Genomic DNA, 18013 nt, shown 5'->3' on the forward strand with positions numbered 1-18013 from the left:
TTCACTGTTTTGTGTGATTTATTGACCAAAAACTGAATCAAGTAGTTGAAAAGATTGAAAAACAAACAAACTGTGTTATCTTCCTGTTCAGAGTTTGTAACAGAGGGACATTTAAAGGTGACATGTGCAGTGATCTGTTATTGATATGCAATTTAAAGTTAATTAAATATGTTAACTATTGGTTTATGGATGTCAGTGATGCTAATGTAGCGTTTTCATTTAAATCAGTGCATCAATGTTGGGAGTAGGGTAGTGTCATCCTCAGACACTTGGACTCAGCAGTGTGATAGTTATGTGTGAGTCTCCCAGGGGTGGATGGAGTTGGAAAACAGCTATAATGTTACTATAGGGGTGGGGTGTCTTAATGTCACCGACCATGTTGTATTCTCCAACTATGCTCGACATGACCCTCAGCAGACATTATAAATATAACCCCCTGATCACAGAGGGGGGGGGGGGGGGGGAGGGAAAAGGCCAGTGTCCCCTCTTCTGAATGGATGAAATGCTAATTGACCAACCACTGTGGCTCCTTTTTACCTCTGCTCAGCCAATAGCGTGTCTCGGCTCAGGAAAACACCCAGTTCCCGTCACGTTGTTGAGGCGGAGGCGGAGTCACGGAGTGGGGGCTCCTGCATAATGTGACAGCGCAGGCTCCACCTTCTTCCTGACTCCGCAGGCCGTGAACGTCCCCTCCGGATGACAGCGAACGCACCACACCAATGTGAGTGTGTGGTATTTAACTGAAGCCGCCGCCCCCCTCCCCTCACTCTCCGCTGTTGTCCTGTCCATGGATTGACTCCGACAGCTGTCTATCGCTCATCTTCGAGAAGTTGTGACACACTGAAGGGTAAGTCAAACATCTGCGCTTAATTTTCTACAATTACAAGATTTTTTTTTGGTTTCTTCCTCGGCGGGCGAGTGCGCGCACCAGGACGCGGTGTCCTCTGCGCGCTTCCGCAGCTGTGTTGCAGTAGGTGCTTGATGTCACGTTCGCTCCACAGCTCGTGGGAAAACACAGAAGATGTATATTATAATCATAAAACAACACTGACATGCAGCTGCTGGGACGATGCTGCTGTGGCCTGTCGTCTCTGGACGAGCAGTTCTGGTTGTGGTCCTCCTGCAGACCCGAGGCCCACTGGACTCCACAATCTAAATATTCATGCAAGTGGACTGGGGCGTGATAGTATGTCCATATAAGTGTAACATTGTAATTAAAGCATAAAGAGGTGTCTATAGGCCAAGTGAGGAAACCCTCAAAGAAACAGTTCAGTTTCAGCAATGATCTTTAGGCTACTTATGAGGCATAATAATACTTGTTGCCACTTTGGTTGGATGCTTGATCTTCACTTTGCAGTTTGGCACTTGTCCACTTTTTTTTTTTTTTTTAACAGTCTTTTGCCGGAGGGGAAGTTTCCTCTGTGATAACCTTAAGATGAGTGTGTGTGAGCAGGATTTGTGACATCATAACCAGTTTGGAAACCAGTCATGATTCAAGTGTGATGTGGAAACTTGAAACCTCCAGAGCACATCCACTGAGAGTAGATGGACCAGTGAAGAAGGAGACCTCTGTTCTCCAGTAGTCCATATGAAAAATCTTTTCATATTCATATATGAGAGATTTTTTTTCCAATGAAGTTTAATTCTAAATGTATGTTCTGGTCATGGGCCTTTATCAGCTTTGACCGGGGATGGGGCTTTTAGTAATTTGAGATTGTCTCATCAGGAGAGTTTAGGCCTACATTTCTGTGGAGCAGTGAACAAAGGTATGGATGGGACTGTTGCAGAGGAGGAAATGCATGCCCCTCTGTCAAAGTGCAGTGTTTATTCTCTACTTGATTATTTTGTGTAGTTTTTGACGCGTCACAACTTCAAGCTGTTGCGACATTTGTGCATATCAACAAGTGGCACAATGTAAACAGCTGAATCTAGTTCCTGCCTGATCCGTGCCCTTGTCTGTGCCGTCATCCAGCTCTGCATCTTTTCTCACGCTACTCCCCCCATTTGTTCAAGAGGTTGCACCATTTCTACAAGCAGGAACTGAACGCCGTTGTAGTTTTCCTCTTACACTCAGGCAGTAGGAATGCAGTCCTCTTTTTAAATGTCTCTGTTGCTGATATAGGAAGACAGATAATTAAACCTGAGGAACTAAAGTCTTCCTCCTTTTAAAGCAGAGTTCTAGTGCACGATTACAGTTTTGTTGTCACAGAGCAGATTTGTAAGTTTTATTCATTAAAAAAACTCATGTGTGCATGACGGTGCATATGCAGTTGCCACATGGTGAGGTAGCCAGAAAAAGCCCTTTGACCATCTCAGGTAGAGCAAATACTTGACACACATGTACTGTACAGTATGTTGGGCCCCTGTTACTCAATGAATCCCTATGTCACTTCAGTGTTGTTTGTTTGACATGAGTTTCAGATGAGAACAGCCAAAGGTTAAGTTATTAAGTTACCAGAAAAATGGAAAACATATCTGATACGGGTCAAGAGTCTTAGATAACCTTCATTTTAGTGTACTTAAAGCACTTTGTAAATAACACAGAGTTTTAAGTTTTTTAGTTTTTTCCCAAACTGTTGCAGAAGGTCCCACCAATGTGTTGTTTTACTTCTGTCCAGTTCTCCACAGGGTTAAAGTCTGGAGACTGTGCTGCTCTTCCATCATGTAAAGCCACTGTCTGCTTCTTCTCATCTAATTTATGGGCTCATTATCTCATTGTAGGATGAACCCTGCATGGACCAACTAGTCTGTCCTCCTGTGCTGTTTCTAACCATCCCAATAGCAATATACAGCACAGTGCCATCCTAATCATGTCAATCAATCATCATCATGAATCAGAGGGCGTAGTAGTGACACAGTTTGAACCAACACTTCCTTTATACAGACAGAGACAATTCTCAAATCTTCATTTACTTCCACTGCAACACCGTACTGTTTTCTATGAAACTGGTATGATCTTCCAGTATGTTGGTTAGTTTGTGTATTAAAACATTTGATCAATAGTTTATTACAAAGTATCAAATTTGAAAAAATAAAACAAATAAATAAAATGGAACAATTATAGCATCATTATCCTAATTACATTCATCCTCATTTGCTGTTTGACTTGTATTTTGATGATCAGGGCTCTACCAGAGAAAACGAGGACTCTTCAAACTGTACAAGAGTTGATATTGGGAAAGATTTTACACCACAGTAGTATAATGTAATAGAAGTTATGAAATTGTGTGCGAGTCATTTGTTTCGTACAGGTCTGTCAGGAAATGCTTGAGGAGAGAAAGTTAGATTGTGTAATTAAAAAAAAGGCTAATTGACACCTGAGGTTTACTTATAAATTACGAAATCCACTGACTGTTGTCTTAAGCAACTGGTTTATGGTCCCACTAGTAAATGTCACATTTTTTTATGTTGTGTGATTGAATTTCTTTGCAAAAATTAAACCAAATCAGGCTGGTTTTAAACCCGACATTCAGATTTGAATTCCTCACGCCTCCAGACTCATTTTGGCCAATAAATAAGTATAATTAGTGACAATGATAAAAGCCACCGTGGGAGATCATGACGAGAGTTCTGTGTTGTGTTTTTACCCAGCATGCCGCTGGCTCGCAGCCTTTCTGTCACGTCCCTCTCAGGACTAGAGGAGTGGGACGAGGAGTTTGATTTGGAGGATGCCGTTCTTTTTGAAATTGCCTGGGAAGTGGCAAACAAAGGTCAGTGTTTTACAGTGTGTGTGTGCGGGTGTGTGTGTCTCCTCAAAGTCTTTGAAAAGACTGAAATGCATAAATAAACATTTAAAAATAGTATTTCTTTTTTTAATGCATCTTCACATCAAACATTTGCATAGGTTATTCCTGTCACGTTTTATTAGAGACCGGTCATCTTAATGTCTCGTGTATGTGTGTGTATATATAACGTTATATCTTTGTCTCCATTTTGTGTGCGTACGTGTGGCGTGTTCGTTGCATGTTTGAAGTTGGAGGCATCTACACCGTCATCCAGACCAAAGCCCGTCTGACCTCAGAGGAATGGGGGGAAAACTATTTCCTGGTGGGTCCCTATGTGGAAAGCAACGTGCGCACTCAGGTGGAGCTGATCGAGCCCACCAACCCCGTGCTGAAGAGAACCATTGACAAGATGAACTCCAGTGGGTGTAAGGTACTACCACACATACACAGTAAACACACACACACACACACATACACAGCAAACACACACACACACACACACACACACACACACACACACACACACACACACACACACACACACATTTCCTGAGTTAAATTTGTGCTACACTCAAGGACATAGCCGGAGAGGTTATAGAGGGAGATCTGTGAATACTTGTGGTGAATGTGCACTACATTAAAACCCATTTAGAGATCTTCCTTTGCCCTCTTTTATATCTGACCCACTCGCCCTCTGCAGCCCTCTGTCCCTGAACACCTCTCCAAACACCCTGACATTTCCCTGCAAAGGTTAAAAGTTGTATCAGTGTCTCTCTGTCTCTTACTCTTTCACACAGACACACTCCAGAAATAGATGACTGCCCGTATGTGTGTGTGTGTGTGTGTGATATTTGTAATGCTTTGTGCTGTGTCACTCTGGGAGTGCCGTGGAATTATGGGTCAAGGCTTGGAGTGGTAGTGATTCTATTTTAAAGGGATAGTCCAGCCTTTTTCAACACAGCCTGTCTGCAGTGCCTCGAAACACACGACCTTTAAGCCTCACCACAGGCCAGGACCAGAGCGTAGTTAGCTCGGCTCCTTCAAAGACATTGGTACATTAGTCAGCTGCACTTTACTTTAAGGCACAACACTACAGGCAAAAACGTTGTTTTTTCATGCACTGGTCAATTTTGAGATTTTGGGCTATTTTGCTTAAAGCAGAAGTGAGTGATATATTTGTGTTAATATAAGTCTTAAATAGTTATATCTTCCGACAGCAATCACTTACATAGAGTGTTTGGACTGAAACACGGGTCTCTCAGTCCCTCTGCTCTGCTCTGAGCCTAGGAGAAAACATTTATCGTATCCTACAGTTTTTATCCAATGAGGAGAGAGAACGGCATGCAGGGCTGTGTGTGCAGCCAAGGAACGCCGTGAATGTGGTGACGTAGCGACGAGGACTGTTATGGTGCGTTCAAGGAAACTCGTATTTTTCCGACCGTGAAGTGGTACCAGTTCGATCTGGTACGAGTTCACCGGTCGGAAGTTACGAGTGGCCGTTATAGTGACTTTCACCGGTAAAACAGGTCGGAAAAACACGAGTGGGTTGCCTGGAACGCTACAAAGTCGTAAGTTGTGACTTGAAGCTGTAATTTACGATTTCAAAAGCCTGCCTGGAACGCAGCATTAGCGAAAACGACCGGATCACTCACTTCTGCTTTAATAGTGGAAAGAAATGGTAGAAAATCCACATTACGGTGGTTATTTTACTTAATTTCAGGGGTTTGTTGACACTTTATTCCTAAAAACATGGCGAAATTAGATTTTTTGGGGGGGCTTGTGACAGTATTTTCTCATTTACAGAGTGATAAAAAAGAGATATTCAAAATCCCCTCTGTAAAAATGTTTAACTCTAAAATGTCAACAAAATTAAAGCAGAAGTAAGCGATCCGGTCGTTTTGGCTAACTTCCTGTCAGCCGATGGAGTTAGCAGTCCCCGCCCTCGTCCCTACGTCACCACATTCACGCCCATCCCTTGGCTGCACACACAGAGAGGACCGCCCCTTTATGCCGTTCTCTCTCCTCATTGGATAAAGGTTGTAGGATACAAGGAAAGTTTTCTCCTCGGCTTACAGCAGAGAAGAGTGACTGACAGACCCGTGTTTCAGACCAAACACTCTATATAAGTGATTGCTGTCGGAAGATATAACTATTTAAGACTTATATTAACACAAAAATGTATACAAGAATTTAAAAGTATCTTTAACCATTGTTCAGATTTCTGTTCAGGAAAAGTATACAAATGTTGCACATATTAAATTAGATATTGCCTCATTTTCATATTTAAACATAAAATTTGATTAAACTTAATGTAATTGATAAACCTGGAAAGTTTCATGGTGATATCTGTTAGTTAAAATGTTTACCCTATTCACCTGTAGTGTCTCACCTTTGTCTGAAGTGAAGCCACTTTTTTTCTGAGGTTCTGTAACAACAAAACAAACTAAAAGAAGCTCATCTTAGAGTAAAAGGAGTTATGTTTTTTTTCAGGGCGATAACAGAAGTTAGGCTACTAATCAAATCAAATTGCAGTAATCATTTTAAAGAGTAAAAAAAATGTGCCCTCATCCATGGTGAGGTGCTGCATAAAATAGCTCTCATCTTTTTCTTAATTTCCCTCCCACAGGTCTACTTTGGACGCTGGCTTATTGAGGGCAGTCCTTATGTGGTCCTGATTGATGTGGGCTTCACTGCCTGGTCTCTGGACCAGTGGAAGAAAGAGCTCTGGGACCTTTGTGACATCGGCGTGCCCTGGTTCGACCGCGAGGCCAATGACGCCGTGCTGTTCGGCTTCCTGACGGCCTGGCTCCTGGGAGAGGTCAGCAGCTCCCGCCGAGCGCCCTGCAACTAACACATAAACATGAAATTAAAAGATTTGAGTGTTGTGTGTGTGTGTGCTTGTTTGTTGTTCACTTTGTGTTCTCCCATACCACAGTATGCCGCTCAGTCTGAGGAGCCTCCGCACATCGTGGCTCATTTCCACGAGTGGTTGGCCGGCCTGGGCCTGGTGCTGTGTCGGCACCGACAGCTGCCTATTGCAACCATCTTCACCACTCACGCTACATTGCTGGGACGATACCTGTGCGCCGGAAATGTGGACTTCTATAACAAACTGTCAGAGGTGTGTGTGTGTATATCTGTTTTCATATTTACACTTTTTTATTACATAGAGCTGTAATAACATAGACAGGAAAGGATAGAGCAGTGCAGTGTATCCTCATTACCCTCTCTGTTGTCTTTGTGTCTCGATCAGTTCAACGTGGATAAGGAAGCCGGCGACAGACAGATCTACCACCGCTATTGTTTGGAGCGGGCGGCCGCCCACTGCACTCATGTTTTCACCACCGTGTCACAAATTACAGCCATCGAGGCAGAGCACCTGCTCAAGAGGAAACCAGGTGTGTGGAGGTGAATGCATGTACTGTATGACGTTAGAGCAGAAACTCTATTTTTATTGATATACTCTTATTCTTATTTCCGACTGAGTAAAAAAAAAAGTAGTGAGCAATACATTAAATCCATGTCATTGTTTTGATTAAGATAATTCATTCATTAACTGATTCTCAGCTGTTTTCTATCGTCATATTTTACATCGAATGCCTTTAAATCTCTCCCGTCATCCACAGACATCATCACTCCCAATGGGCTCAACGTGAAGAAGTTTTCAGCCATGCACGAGTTTCAAAACCTCCATGCCCAGAGCAAGAATCGGATTCAGGAGTTCATCAGGGGACACTTCTACGGGTCAGAGGCCCTGCAATATAGGCTACCTCATAGTGTCACAAACCTTGAATGTTGTTGTATAGAGTAAACGCTAAAAGTCCAGTACTCACTAATATCCTGTCAAAATCTTAAAGAGCTACAAAAGAATTAGTAGCAAAAGGTAAAGAGGACATTTGAAGTGTAAGTGCTGCACTAATCTTGGTTTGTGTTGTCCATCAGGCACCTTGACTTCAACCTGGACAAGTGTTTGTTCCTCTTCATAGCTGGAAGGTACGAGTTCTCCAACAAAGGAGCTGACGTCTTCTTGGAGGCTTTAGCAAGACTCAACTACCTGCTGAGAGTAAGTGTGTGTTGGTTGTCACGGTCAAGGTCAAGGTCACCTTTATTTATATTTTATTATTTTATTTTAATGTTTATTTTGCAGGGACGATACATACAACATTGTCACAAAGAATGAAAAATGCGATGCATACAAGACGTCTAGCTTCAGCTAATTTGCAGTCTTTGATTAAGGTGCTTTTACATAAAATAAATAACAATGAAATACAATGGTACATTTCAAAAGACAAGTTCAGCAATGACACATACATTCAGCAAAATCAAACAACTTCGTTTCACACAGGTCCGAAAGCCTGGGAGAAAAAATGGATTTTCAGAGTTGGTTGTAGTTGGTGTAAAGAGATGAAGTTGCAGTGTTGATATGTAGGAGGGAGAAGGTTGGAGATTTAACTCTATATCACCTATCCTAGGTCAACCACAGCGATGTGACCGTCATCGCTTTCTTCATCATGCCGGCTCGGACAAACAACTTCAACGTGGAGACCTTAAAGGGCCAGGCAGTCAGGAAGCAGCTCTGGTGAGGTTTCTTCTTATGTTAAACTAGACTAAACTAGAAGCATTGACATGAAGCGCCTCAATAAAGGTTGACACTGATTCACTCTTACTTAGACATGGCTTCTCTTCATCTCTCTCCAACAGGGACACTGCTCACACTGTGAAGGAACGCTTTGGAAAGAAACTGTACGAGTCACTTCTGGTGTAAGTTGAACACTTTCAGTCCACTTCATGAAACCTGTAACATATTGGAATAATCTGTATCACCAGAATGTAAAACAAAAAATGATTAAAGCACACACAAAAATCCATGTTTTAGATTCTGTATCAATATTGTTCTTATCGTTTATTCACGCTTAATATTCCCTGAATATTAGTCCAGAACAATCAAGCTTATAGTTTTTGCATGTTTCCTTCCATCGTGAGGTCTAACACAGTTTGTTTTATGTAGCGGACAGCTGCCGGACGTGTCAAAGATGCTGGACAAAGAGGATTTCACCATCATGAAACGTGCCATCTTTGCCACTCAGAGACAGTGCCAGCCTCCGATCTGCACCCATAACATGCTGGAGGACAGCAGCGACCCCATCCTCAACTGCGTCCGCCGCATCGGCCTTTTCAACAGCTCCGCCGACCGTGTCAAGGTATGTCTCCACAGCAACCGCGAAGATACCCTCTCAAATTTTTAGGTATTTGTGGTTTTGTTTAGTTTTTTGTCTTTTTAAATACAAGCTGACAGGGGTCCTGATCACAATCATCAACGATGCATCAATTCTTCCATTGTATCACACTGGTTGTTAGAGTAACAGGCTTTAATAACAAATTGTTTCTCCATCCGTTAGATCATTTTCCATCCAGAGTTCCTTTCATCCACCTCTCCTTTACTTCCAATGGATTATGAGGAGTTTGTCAGAGGCTGCCACCTCGGTGTCTTCCCCTCTTACTATGAGCCCTGGGGCTACACACCTGGTACGATTCATGCATGCTGACGAGGCGTGTGCACGTGAACACATTATAAGTACGATATTAAAATGTTAATCGCGCCTCACTTGTCTCTGTTATTTCCAGCTGAGTGCACAGTCATGGGAATCCCATCAGTCTCCACTAACCTGTCAGGCTTTGGCTGTTTCATGGAGGAACATATAGCAGACCCCTCTGCCTATGGTCTGTATCTTTAAACACTATCCCTTTAATGAAATCTCTGAGAATAACAGACAAACAGGGATAAATGGTGCTTTCCTTAACATCATGCTCTTCCCTTTATAGGTATTTACATCCTGGACAGGCGAGATCGGGCGGTCGACGAGTCATGTAACCAGCTCACGTCCTTCCTGTTCCAGTTCTGCAAGCAGAGTCGGCGTCAGCGGATTATCCAGAGGAACAGGACCGAGCGTCTGAGTGACCTCTTGGACTGGAGATACCTCGGCAGGGTGAGATTACAAATCGCAAATGTGAACTTATATTCATATATATATTCATTCAGGAGTGTGTGTTTTTTCTTTTTCTATGGATGTTTTTCTAGTTGTTTGTTTGTTACTGTCTTTGTTTTGTTTTTTCTCTTTTTCTTTCCTTTTTTTTTTTTTTTTTTTACAATTTGCTGATCGATAAATAATTTTGTAATAGCTGTTTGTGTTTTTTTATTATTATTATTATTATTATTTTTATTATTATTATTATATATTTTTTAGTTATTTACTTAGACTAAATTTTATTTTTATTTTCTATTACTCACTGGATACTTGTATTATGTTATTATTACTGATTTGATTACTAGTACAGTAACAGCATTTAACAGCGTATTAACCAGTACACATGAGAGGGTATGTTTTGTCTTATGTTTTTTTTTTTTTTTCGTGAGTGGGTGTGTGTATATATGAGATGGATGAACTGAAGAAAGAAATAAAAATAAAATAAATAAATAAAAAAAGTGAACTTATATTCATGTGACAACTTTGAAATGAATTAATAATGTTTCTTCTTCCTCTGTTCTGCATTAGTATTACATAGCTGCTCGTCACATGGCCCTGGCTAAAGCCTTCCCTGACACTTACCTATATGAACCTCATGAGCCCAGCTCAGTAAGTTGACTTGTGTGACTCACTTATGATTATTCAACGTATTCAGTCACATCTCTTCAAGCTTCGTCCTCTGACGCCGTCTAATATGCTTTGGTTTGTCATCCTCAGGCCTCAGGCTTCCGTTACCCCCGCCCTGCCTCCGTGCCGCCATCACCAGCTCTGTCCCGCCACTCCTCCCCGCACCACAGCGAGGCCGAGGACGACGTCGACGAAGACGAAGACGAACGCTACGACGAGGACCTGGAGGCAGAGAAGGACCGGGTGAACATCCGCCAGCCGTACACCCCGCCATATAAGAACAAGTCTCTCCTCGGGGCCAACGGCAACGGTGTCATAAGCGAGAAAAACTGAGACACACATGCACATGCGCGCACACACACACACACACACACACACACACACACACACACACACACATTCATCACATGCAATACATGCTAAAACCTCACTAGTGAATCTATATCTTTATGGAAATGGTTACAGTCATCCATACTCACAAACTTTCTAAATGAGTGCAGTTGTGAATGCGAGTGATACATTTAATATCGGCTTGTTGTGAAAAGTTGCATCACAGTCAGTGTCTTCCCAACCTGTGCGTACCTCAGACTTTTTAAAAGTATATCTGTCAGTTTGATATGTTTTGGTTTTCAGTCATACCAGCAGCAAATCAGCCGTTTGCTTTGTGGAGTAGATGCAGCAGTTAGAAAAGAGCTAAACGACAGCTCGACTTGCATAAAACAAAATCAGAACTGCTGGATTTTGTACTAACACTGGATAACATAGGTCTAAAGTATTGGAAAAAGTAACATGGGATTATTGAGAGTCTCTGGAGGGCATTTTTATACTTGATTCAAAGGGTCAGAGCAGGGAAAACAGCGTAACCCTCCTTTTAACCAGCATGTCAACTTTACATTCAAAGCAGGTTTAGCTACTTTCTAGCTAAAAGGAAAAAAAAAGCCCATTAAAAGACGAGACAAGTGTCAGTTGCTGTGAGTAGCCACAAAGTAGCGCGCCTTCTTTTTAATGTTTGGCTTAAAAGTGTGATGTTGACCTTGTTGTAGTATTTTTTTTTTTTTTTTACACAAAACTTCCCAGAATGGAAATAAAATGTAAAATGCACACACAGAGACACACACACACGCAACAACAACAGCACTTGTCAGGAGTGTGTTTTCATTTTGTTTCCGTGCCTTATTTTATCACAGCCTTTCAGTGACCACCATCAGTGAACGACCTCACACTCCTGTTGATCCTGTATGTCTGTGTGTGATATCGATATTCCCAAGTTTGCCTTGTTCCAGCAAGTATTTATTTGTGGAGGAAACAGAGATGAGACAGATGGAGGAAAAGGAGACAGTGGTTTTAAGGTGAAAGGTACGAAAGAGCTCGAGTACGTCGTGACTGTTTGTTATGGAAGAAGGAAAAATGGTTTTACCAGACCTACTGTATGCTCACACTCCCTGTAAGAGCCTATTCATTTGTTACAATCCTGCACCAGATGAACTTATAATAAAGTTTCAATATATAATATACCTGGTTGTGTTTCACAAATGGTAATGGGCTCGTTTTTCCTTTGTGTGCATGCAGTTTATTTGAACATAATCATCTGAGGGTTTTCAAATTCTCAGTAACAAGCTGATCCACCGTTCACACAACGTATGCAACATGAACCTAATGTCAAATGTATCAGTGTTTCCGCAGTAGATCCTTCCTCCTATGTTGTCGTCGGTCACCTGCTTCAGCACAAGTAAACTCGACCCCCGTGACCTTTGCAAACTGAGAAGAACAAGAAAGTCAAGGTTAAATCCAAATCCCAATGATATGTCATACAAATGCAAGATCTTAATCTAAATTTAAGTTTATTTTCTATCACAGATTTATGACATCATTGGTTCCATGGACTTTCCAATTAGTGATCAGAATCCAAGCAAAGTAGGCTACACCAAGTATGTGGATTACAATTACGCTACATTATACTAAAACTGAACCAATTACTTTTCAGATAGATATTTGACATTTTAAAAAAGGAGCTATGCATTACAGATTGAACATTTTGCTTGTAAGGCCAGGTCATACTCAACTTCAGATTGTTTCATTTAAATAACTATTCAAGACACAAAGAGTTAAAAAATCTCATGATCCCTCAGATTTATCTGATAACCCCTTAGGTCATTGGGGGAGTGGTGTTTTGATGAGTATTTTTACCTTCGATAATAGTATTTGATTTTGAATACAGGAGTTTCACTTATAATTAAAAGTGGTGCATTTACTGAAGGATGTGAGTACAACAACACAAACAAAGCTACAGAGACGGACTCCAGAGCCTCAAACAGTGAAACTGTGGAGAACATTTGAAAGAAACACGACACAGGACTCACCAAGTAAACTGTGCCAGAAGGAGTTGTATGTTGCACTGCCTGTTACGGCTCCCAGTTTGGCTGGGTTCCTCCTCACTGTGTGCACTGAGAAGCCATCGGGCCCGGTCGCCTCCACCTCCACCACATGATAATCACGTAACCTGTGGCATAAAAAGAAGATGTGAGGGTGGATAATTCAAGCAGATGTGAAAGGTTGCTTCAGGTCAGTGTGAGACTCACGCCGTGTCAGACACAATCTCTCCCTGAACACCAGTGAAGCCCAGCGTCCCTGCTGCCACCGCTGCTGCCGCCATGGTGTTCACATTGTTAGGAGCAAGTGGGCACAACTCTGCCACCGAGCCTCTGAATAAAACCCTCCTGCCCTCTCCCTCCGTCCAATCAGAGAGGACGTCTCCTGTCAGCCGGAAGCAGGATGGATGCTTGGACATCCTTATAAACAAGGCCTGGAAAAGAAGCAGCCTAATGAGAAACACTGATGTTGGACAGAGACACAGACATGTCAATACGGATGCTCCATAAATTATCTTCAAAGTCAAAAACAAAGCGGCAACTGCACTGGCCCACTGTTACCTTCAAGGCTCCACTGTCGTTCAGCCTCTGGATGTCCTGGCCTCCCCATAATGCACCACTGGGGACATAGAGTGTCCTCTCGTACTGCTGAGCCGCCTGACGCAGGCTCCTGTTTAGATCAGCATCAGAGAGGGCCGAGGGAGAGCCCACCTGAGACCAACATAGATATAGACCAGGATACAACTGATTAACAAAGTGGAAACATTGAGCCTGAGTAGGGGTTGGGTGATTTTTCTGAATGGATTACTACAAAACTAACTAAACTTAGCACTATTCATACATCCCAAAGATAATAAAGCTAACATGGTGATATACATACCTTATATATAGCTGTCCAAACACATACATATACATCAACATACATAATTTTAGGAAGAAATACACTAATAAATCTCTGTTCTTTGTTACAAATAATCTGAGGTAACACTTTACAATAAGGGTCCCTTAATTAACATTAGTTAGTAGACATTATTATATATAAGCAAATGTGTTAATTAATGCTGAGTATGCATACATAATGATAACTAATTACATTATTCAACTTTTATTATTACTTAATAATTTATTAACTAACTTTGAGTAGTAAACATTCATTAACTGCTTACTAATAGGCTATATTAATTAATGTGTTTCCTAATCCTAAGTAATACATAATAATGATTGTTAATATATCTGTAAACAGTTAATTAATGCTTAATAATGCACTAACTAATGTTAATTAAGGGACCCTTATTGTAAAGTGTTAACCAATCTGAATACTCTCTCCTGACACAGATGTATGTAAACCTGTGTAAGATTAAAAAAAAAAAAGAAAACTTGTAAACAAGTAGACGAGATTCTCACCATGAAATGAGACTGAGACAAGAAGTGGAGACCAAATTCTTTCACTATCCGAGGATGGCACACCTCCACAATCACATCACATCGCCTGTAATTATTCATTGAAGTCTGCTTTAGATGTGTGGCAGCTTAGAGGAGATGCTAATACTGTCTTTGCATGTGAGTTTCTTTTTTTTTTTTATTGCAGTGTGTGTCTTCACCTGTCTGCAAACGATGGTAGATCAACAAGAATGAGTTCGTCAGGAACTGAACCTTTGAGCTTGTCAGAGTTTCTGTTCCAAACAAAAGCCAGAGTCAAACCAAGAGCAGCTCCGTCTTGAAGGATCCTCTTCACCAGGTACTGTCCTGAAACACACACACATGCACACACTTGCTGTCTATAACATGTCTACAACAACTCAGGGACAGATTTTGCAACATTTGTGACATTAGACACCTTCAAGTTTGATTATACTGTAGATCATTCAATGTGGGGAAAGATGCATGAATTTCAGCTAAGTATGGAAAGAGTGTGTGTCTTGTGTTTGCAGGGTGGGCTCTGACCTAGGTGTCCATATCCTACGACTCCAATCCTTATGGAAGAAGAGCTGGTTGCCATGTCCTGTGCAAAAGGAAGCAAATATTCTGAAAAATAAAACAAAAAAACAAAAATAAACAAGTGAACCTTTAAAACACAAACCATCACACACACAGATTTGTGTGCTTTTGACCTTCATATCTCATCGGCCACAATCTCCTCATGTAACACTCACTACATTTATTGCTCCACTCACCTGATAATCCTGCACGCCTCCAGAGATGTGTGTCTCCCAGCGTGAAGCACGGCTACTGGCTCATAGCTCTAGGAATTGTGGGAAAGCTCAGTACAAAGTTTGACTCAGAGAAGCCATAGTTAATTATTATCCATTCTTCCGTGTGTGGGTTTATCTCATGTTGAGCTCCTCCTCCATCCATAGAAACTATTTCAGTTTCAGGTGCATTAAAGAGCAATAACATAAAACGTTAACAACACAACTGTGTGCTTTCAACAAATATCTAATGATATTCTTTCAGTTAACAGCTCTACTGTTGCACAGGTTTTTATCTAATGTAGCGTCGCTCTCTTCTTTTGGAGAAATGTGTCCCCCTAGTGAACACAAGCACTGCAAAATGTGAACTATATATTTTTTTTTAATCTTATTTAAAGCTTTGATCACAACTCTTACAAATGGGTCATATTTGATTATATTATATTATTTATATCATATTACACAGTCACTGACAAAGGTGAAATGTAAAGTAACCGGATGTCACAGTGTCACACGCAGTGATTCATCCACTTCAACTTTGCCCGTCAAGTGTTGATGTCACCACCTGAAGAGGTCAAAGGTCAGCTGTTTGACCATGAGAGCTCAAAACAGGGAGAACATTGATTATCAGAGAGTAATCAGACAGAACGGATCAGTCCAAAGTTCACTGCTGCGAAATACCAACGGACTGAAACGGAGACACAGCGGAGAACTGAGGAGGCGACAGGAGAACAACGTGAGAACACTGAGGACTGTATGTGTTGGTGACCGAGAGGAGAAAAGAAGACAAGTTCATCCAGTGTGGACACATCAGTGCTGACTCTGAGAGGATGGACATCCTTGAGACAGATGCCTATGACAGGAGGCAGAGGAGAAATATGGTATGGATAAATCCTTTACTCTTTAGAATAAAAAATTTAACTTTAACCATAAAGTTAAATTCTCTATCATCTATATCTACAGTAGTATCATTTATGTCATATCATTGTTATGTAAACTGCTGGACGATCTGAATTTCCCTCCTAGGGATTAATAAATATTCTATTCTATAAAAACAGGATGAAATTGTCTAAACCCATCAATATAATCAAGTTGTGTTTTTTCCTCCTTCTTAATTTCTTCTCCTCCCTCTATCAGTCCTGTGCTCTGTTTGTCTCTCTCTTGCCTTTCTTCTTGTCCACAGCTCTGTACTTCTACATGTGGACTCCGGACATTCCTGTGTCCATCACGTCGGCAGGTGTGAAGTCGGCACCGATCCTGCTGTTGGCTGCAGCAGTGCTGAGCTGGAACGGAGGTCAGAGTGTCCTGGGCGTTGCGGGAGGACTGCTCTTCTCTGCTGTTGGTGACTGTTGCTTGATCTGGCCTGAGCTTTTCCTGCATGGTAAGACACTGATTGGTACAGGAGTGAAGCACAAACTGGAATAGCAATACACCAGACACTATTTTCTCCATCAGTTACATATATACAGCTCTGGAAAAAAATAAAGAGACCACTCCAAAATCTTCTTAATAAATCAGCTTCTCTACATGTATGGCAGCCATCGATTCCAGTGTCTATTGAACTCCAACACAAGCACACCTCACTCTACTTAGCTGATCACCTGAACCAAATCATATTTAATGAGGAAGAAAGATTATAAATAAATAAAAAAAAAACACTGCTGCGATTAAAATTGGGAATATTCCACCAATGTTGATTTCTAAACTCTTCTTAAGCTTAAGAAGTAGTGTTGTGTTGTGTTGAAAATTAATATGAACTTGTTTTCTTTGCATTATACAAGGTCTGAAAACACCAGAATTTGTTTTGTTATTTTGACTTGTTGCCATTTTCTGCAAATAAATGCTCTAAATGACAATATTTTTATTTCCAATTTGGGAGAAATTTTGTCAGTAGGTTATAGAATGAAACAAAAGTGTTCATTTTACTCAAACACATACCTATGAATAGTAAAACCAGAGGAACTGATCATTTTGAAGTGGTCTCTTAATATAAATCTATTAATTGTTTTAAGTGATTGATTTTTGTATGTGCTAATGCATTTTAAACATCTGTTTCAGGAATGGTTGCATTCGCTGTGGCTCATCTGCTATATTCACTGACCTTCCTCTCCGGTCGTTATGCAACTTTCTCCTCTTCCTCCTGCGCCCGTTTTCTGTATCTGATCCTGTTCATGGTAGGAGGAGGTTTCTACGTCTACATATTCCCGTCCCTGCGGAAGACACCAGACGCTGATGTACTAGTTCCAGCTGTGGGGGTCTACGTGTTCCTCATCGCTCTAATGGGGACTTTAGCACTGAGAACTGGCCACGCATTGACAGTGTTGGGAAGTTTGACCTTCATGGTGTCGGACATGGCTCTGGCACTGCAGGTTTTCAAGGTGATGCCAGAGATGCGACATGGCAACGCTGTAGTGATGGTGACGTATTACTTGGCACAGCTACTGATCGCTGTTGGTGATGTAAAAGCAGTGGAGAGCGCGGATGACTTTTCCAAATGGAAGAGGTCTTAAACAGCATCGCCATCCTCACAAGAAATCCTGATACTACCACTGGATACATCCTGAAAGCCATCAAATAACAGGAAGATAAAAACAACAAGTCCGTTCTCCCACTTGTGCAGACACAACAGCAACTGCAGTTAAAGCTTTACAACTGGAACAGACGGAGGAAAAAAGCATCTGGCAACACAAGATATCCGATCATGTGTTTTCTGTTTGTATTTCATGTTTCAGTGATCACAAACTGAGTCATGAGACCTGAAAACACCAAGTGTCTATAAACGAGGCTGAAAGAAACTCTGTGAATATCTGATCATAATAACATCTATATTTTGTGATTTGTGATAAAAAATATTTCTAATCAGTGATTTAGTTTTAGTATAGGTTGTGCACGTGGTGGCAACTGTTTTCAACTTGTGAGCTGGCCATTGTATTACAGAAAAACACCCATTTAGTTTGTTAATGATAAATAAATATGCTGTAGAAAAAGTAAACATTACTTTTGTGTCATGTTTTAAGAGACAAGCAACTGATAATGAATAAAGAAAAAAAACTTTAACTCAGAATCTTGGTGAATAA

The 18013-nt window shown here is 41.2% G+C and overlaps 3 protein-coding genes across 3 annotated transcripts; 2 read left to right on the forward strand and 1 right to left on the reverse strand.

The window, feature by feature from the left end:
- The first annotated feature begins 678 nt into the window (after positions 1 to 678).
- On the forward strand, positions 679 to 11103 carry gys1 (glycogen synthase 1 (muscle)). Its single transcript, XM_083977478.1, has 16 exons — positions 679 to 847; positions 3592 to 3710; positions 3974 to 4155; positions 6352 to 6543; positions 6661 to 6846; positions 6979 to 7123; positions 7352 to 7469; positions 7668 to 7788; positions 8198 to 8304; positions 8427 to 8486; positions 8734 to 8926; positions 9125 to 9251; positions 9351 to 9446; positions 9549 to 9712; positions 10280 to 10360; positions 10469 to 11103. The coding sequence occupies exons 2-16, from the start codon at positions 3593 to 3595 to the stop codon at positions 10709 to 10711; spliced, it is 2133 nt and encodes a 710-aa protein (XP_083833604.1). The 5' UTR covers positions 679 to 847; position 3592; the 3' UTR covers positions 10712 to 11103.
- Positions 11104 to 11412: 309 nt separating this feature from the next.
- Positions 11413 to 14992, reverse strand: aspdh (aspartate dehydrogenase domain containing). The gene is made up of 8 exons (XM_083977479.1): positions 14922 to 14992; positions 14692 to 14772; positions 14349 to 14493; positions 14152 to 14236; positions 13309 to 13458; positions 12958 to 13181; positions 12739 to 12878; positions 11413 to 12136 (listed from the first exon to the last, which is right to left on the reverse strand). The coding sequence occupies exons 2-8, from the start codon at positions 14744 to 14746 to the stop codon at positions 12099 to 12101; spliced, it is 837 nt and encodes a 278-aa protein (XP_083833605.1). The 5' UTR covers positions 14747 to 14772; positions 14922 to 14992; the 3' UTR covers positions 11413 to 12098.
- A 492-nt stretch (positions 14993 to 15484) lies between these two features.
- On the forward strand, positions 15485 to 17954 carry tmem86b (transmembrane protein 86B). The gene is made up of 3 exons (XM_083977212.1): positions 15485 to 15817; positions 16074 to 16317; positions 16995 to 17954. The coding sequence occupies exons 1-3, from the start codon at positions 15767 to 15769 to the stop codon at positions 17444 to 17446; spliced, it is 747 nt and encodes a 248-aa protein (XP_083833338.1). The 5' UTR covers positions 15485 to 15766; the 3' UTR covers positions 17447 to 17954.
- Positions 17955 to 18013: the final 59 nt, after the last annotated feature.

Source organism: Trachurus trachurus (genome assembly GCF_905171665.1).
Source record: "Trachurus trachurus genome assembly, chromosome: 8".
Taxonomy (NCBI): Eukaryota; Metazoa; Chordata; class Actinopteri; order Carangiformes; family Carangidae; genus Trachurus; species Trachurus trachurus.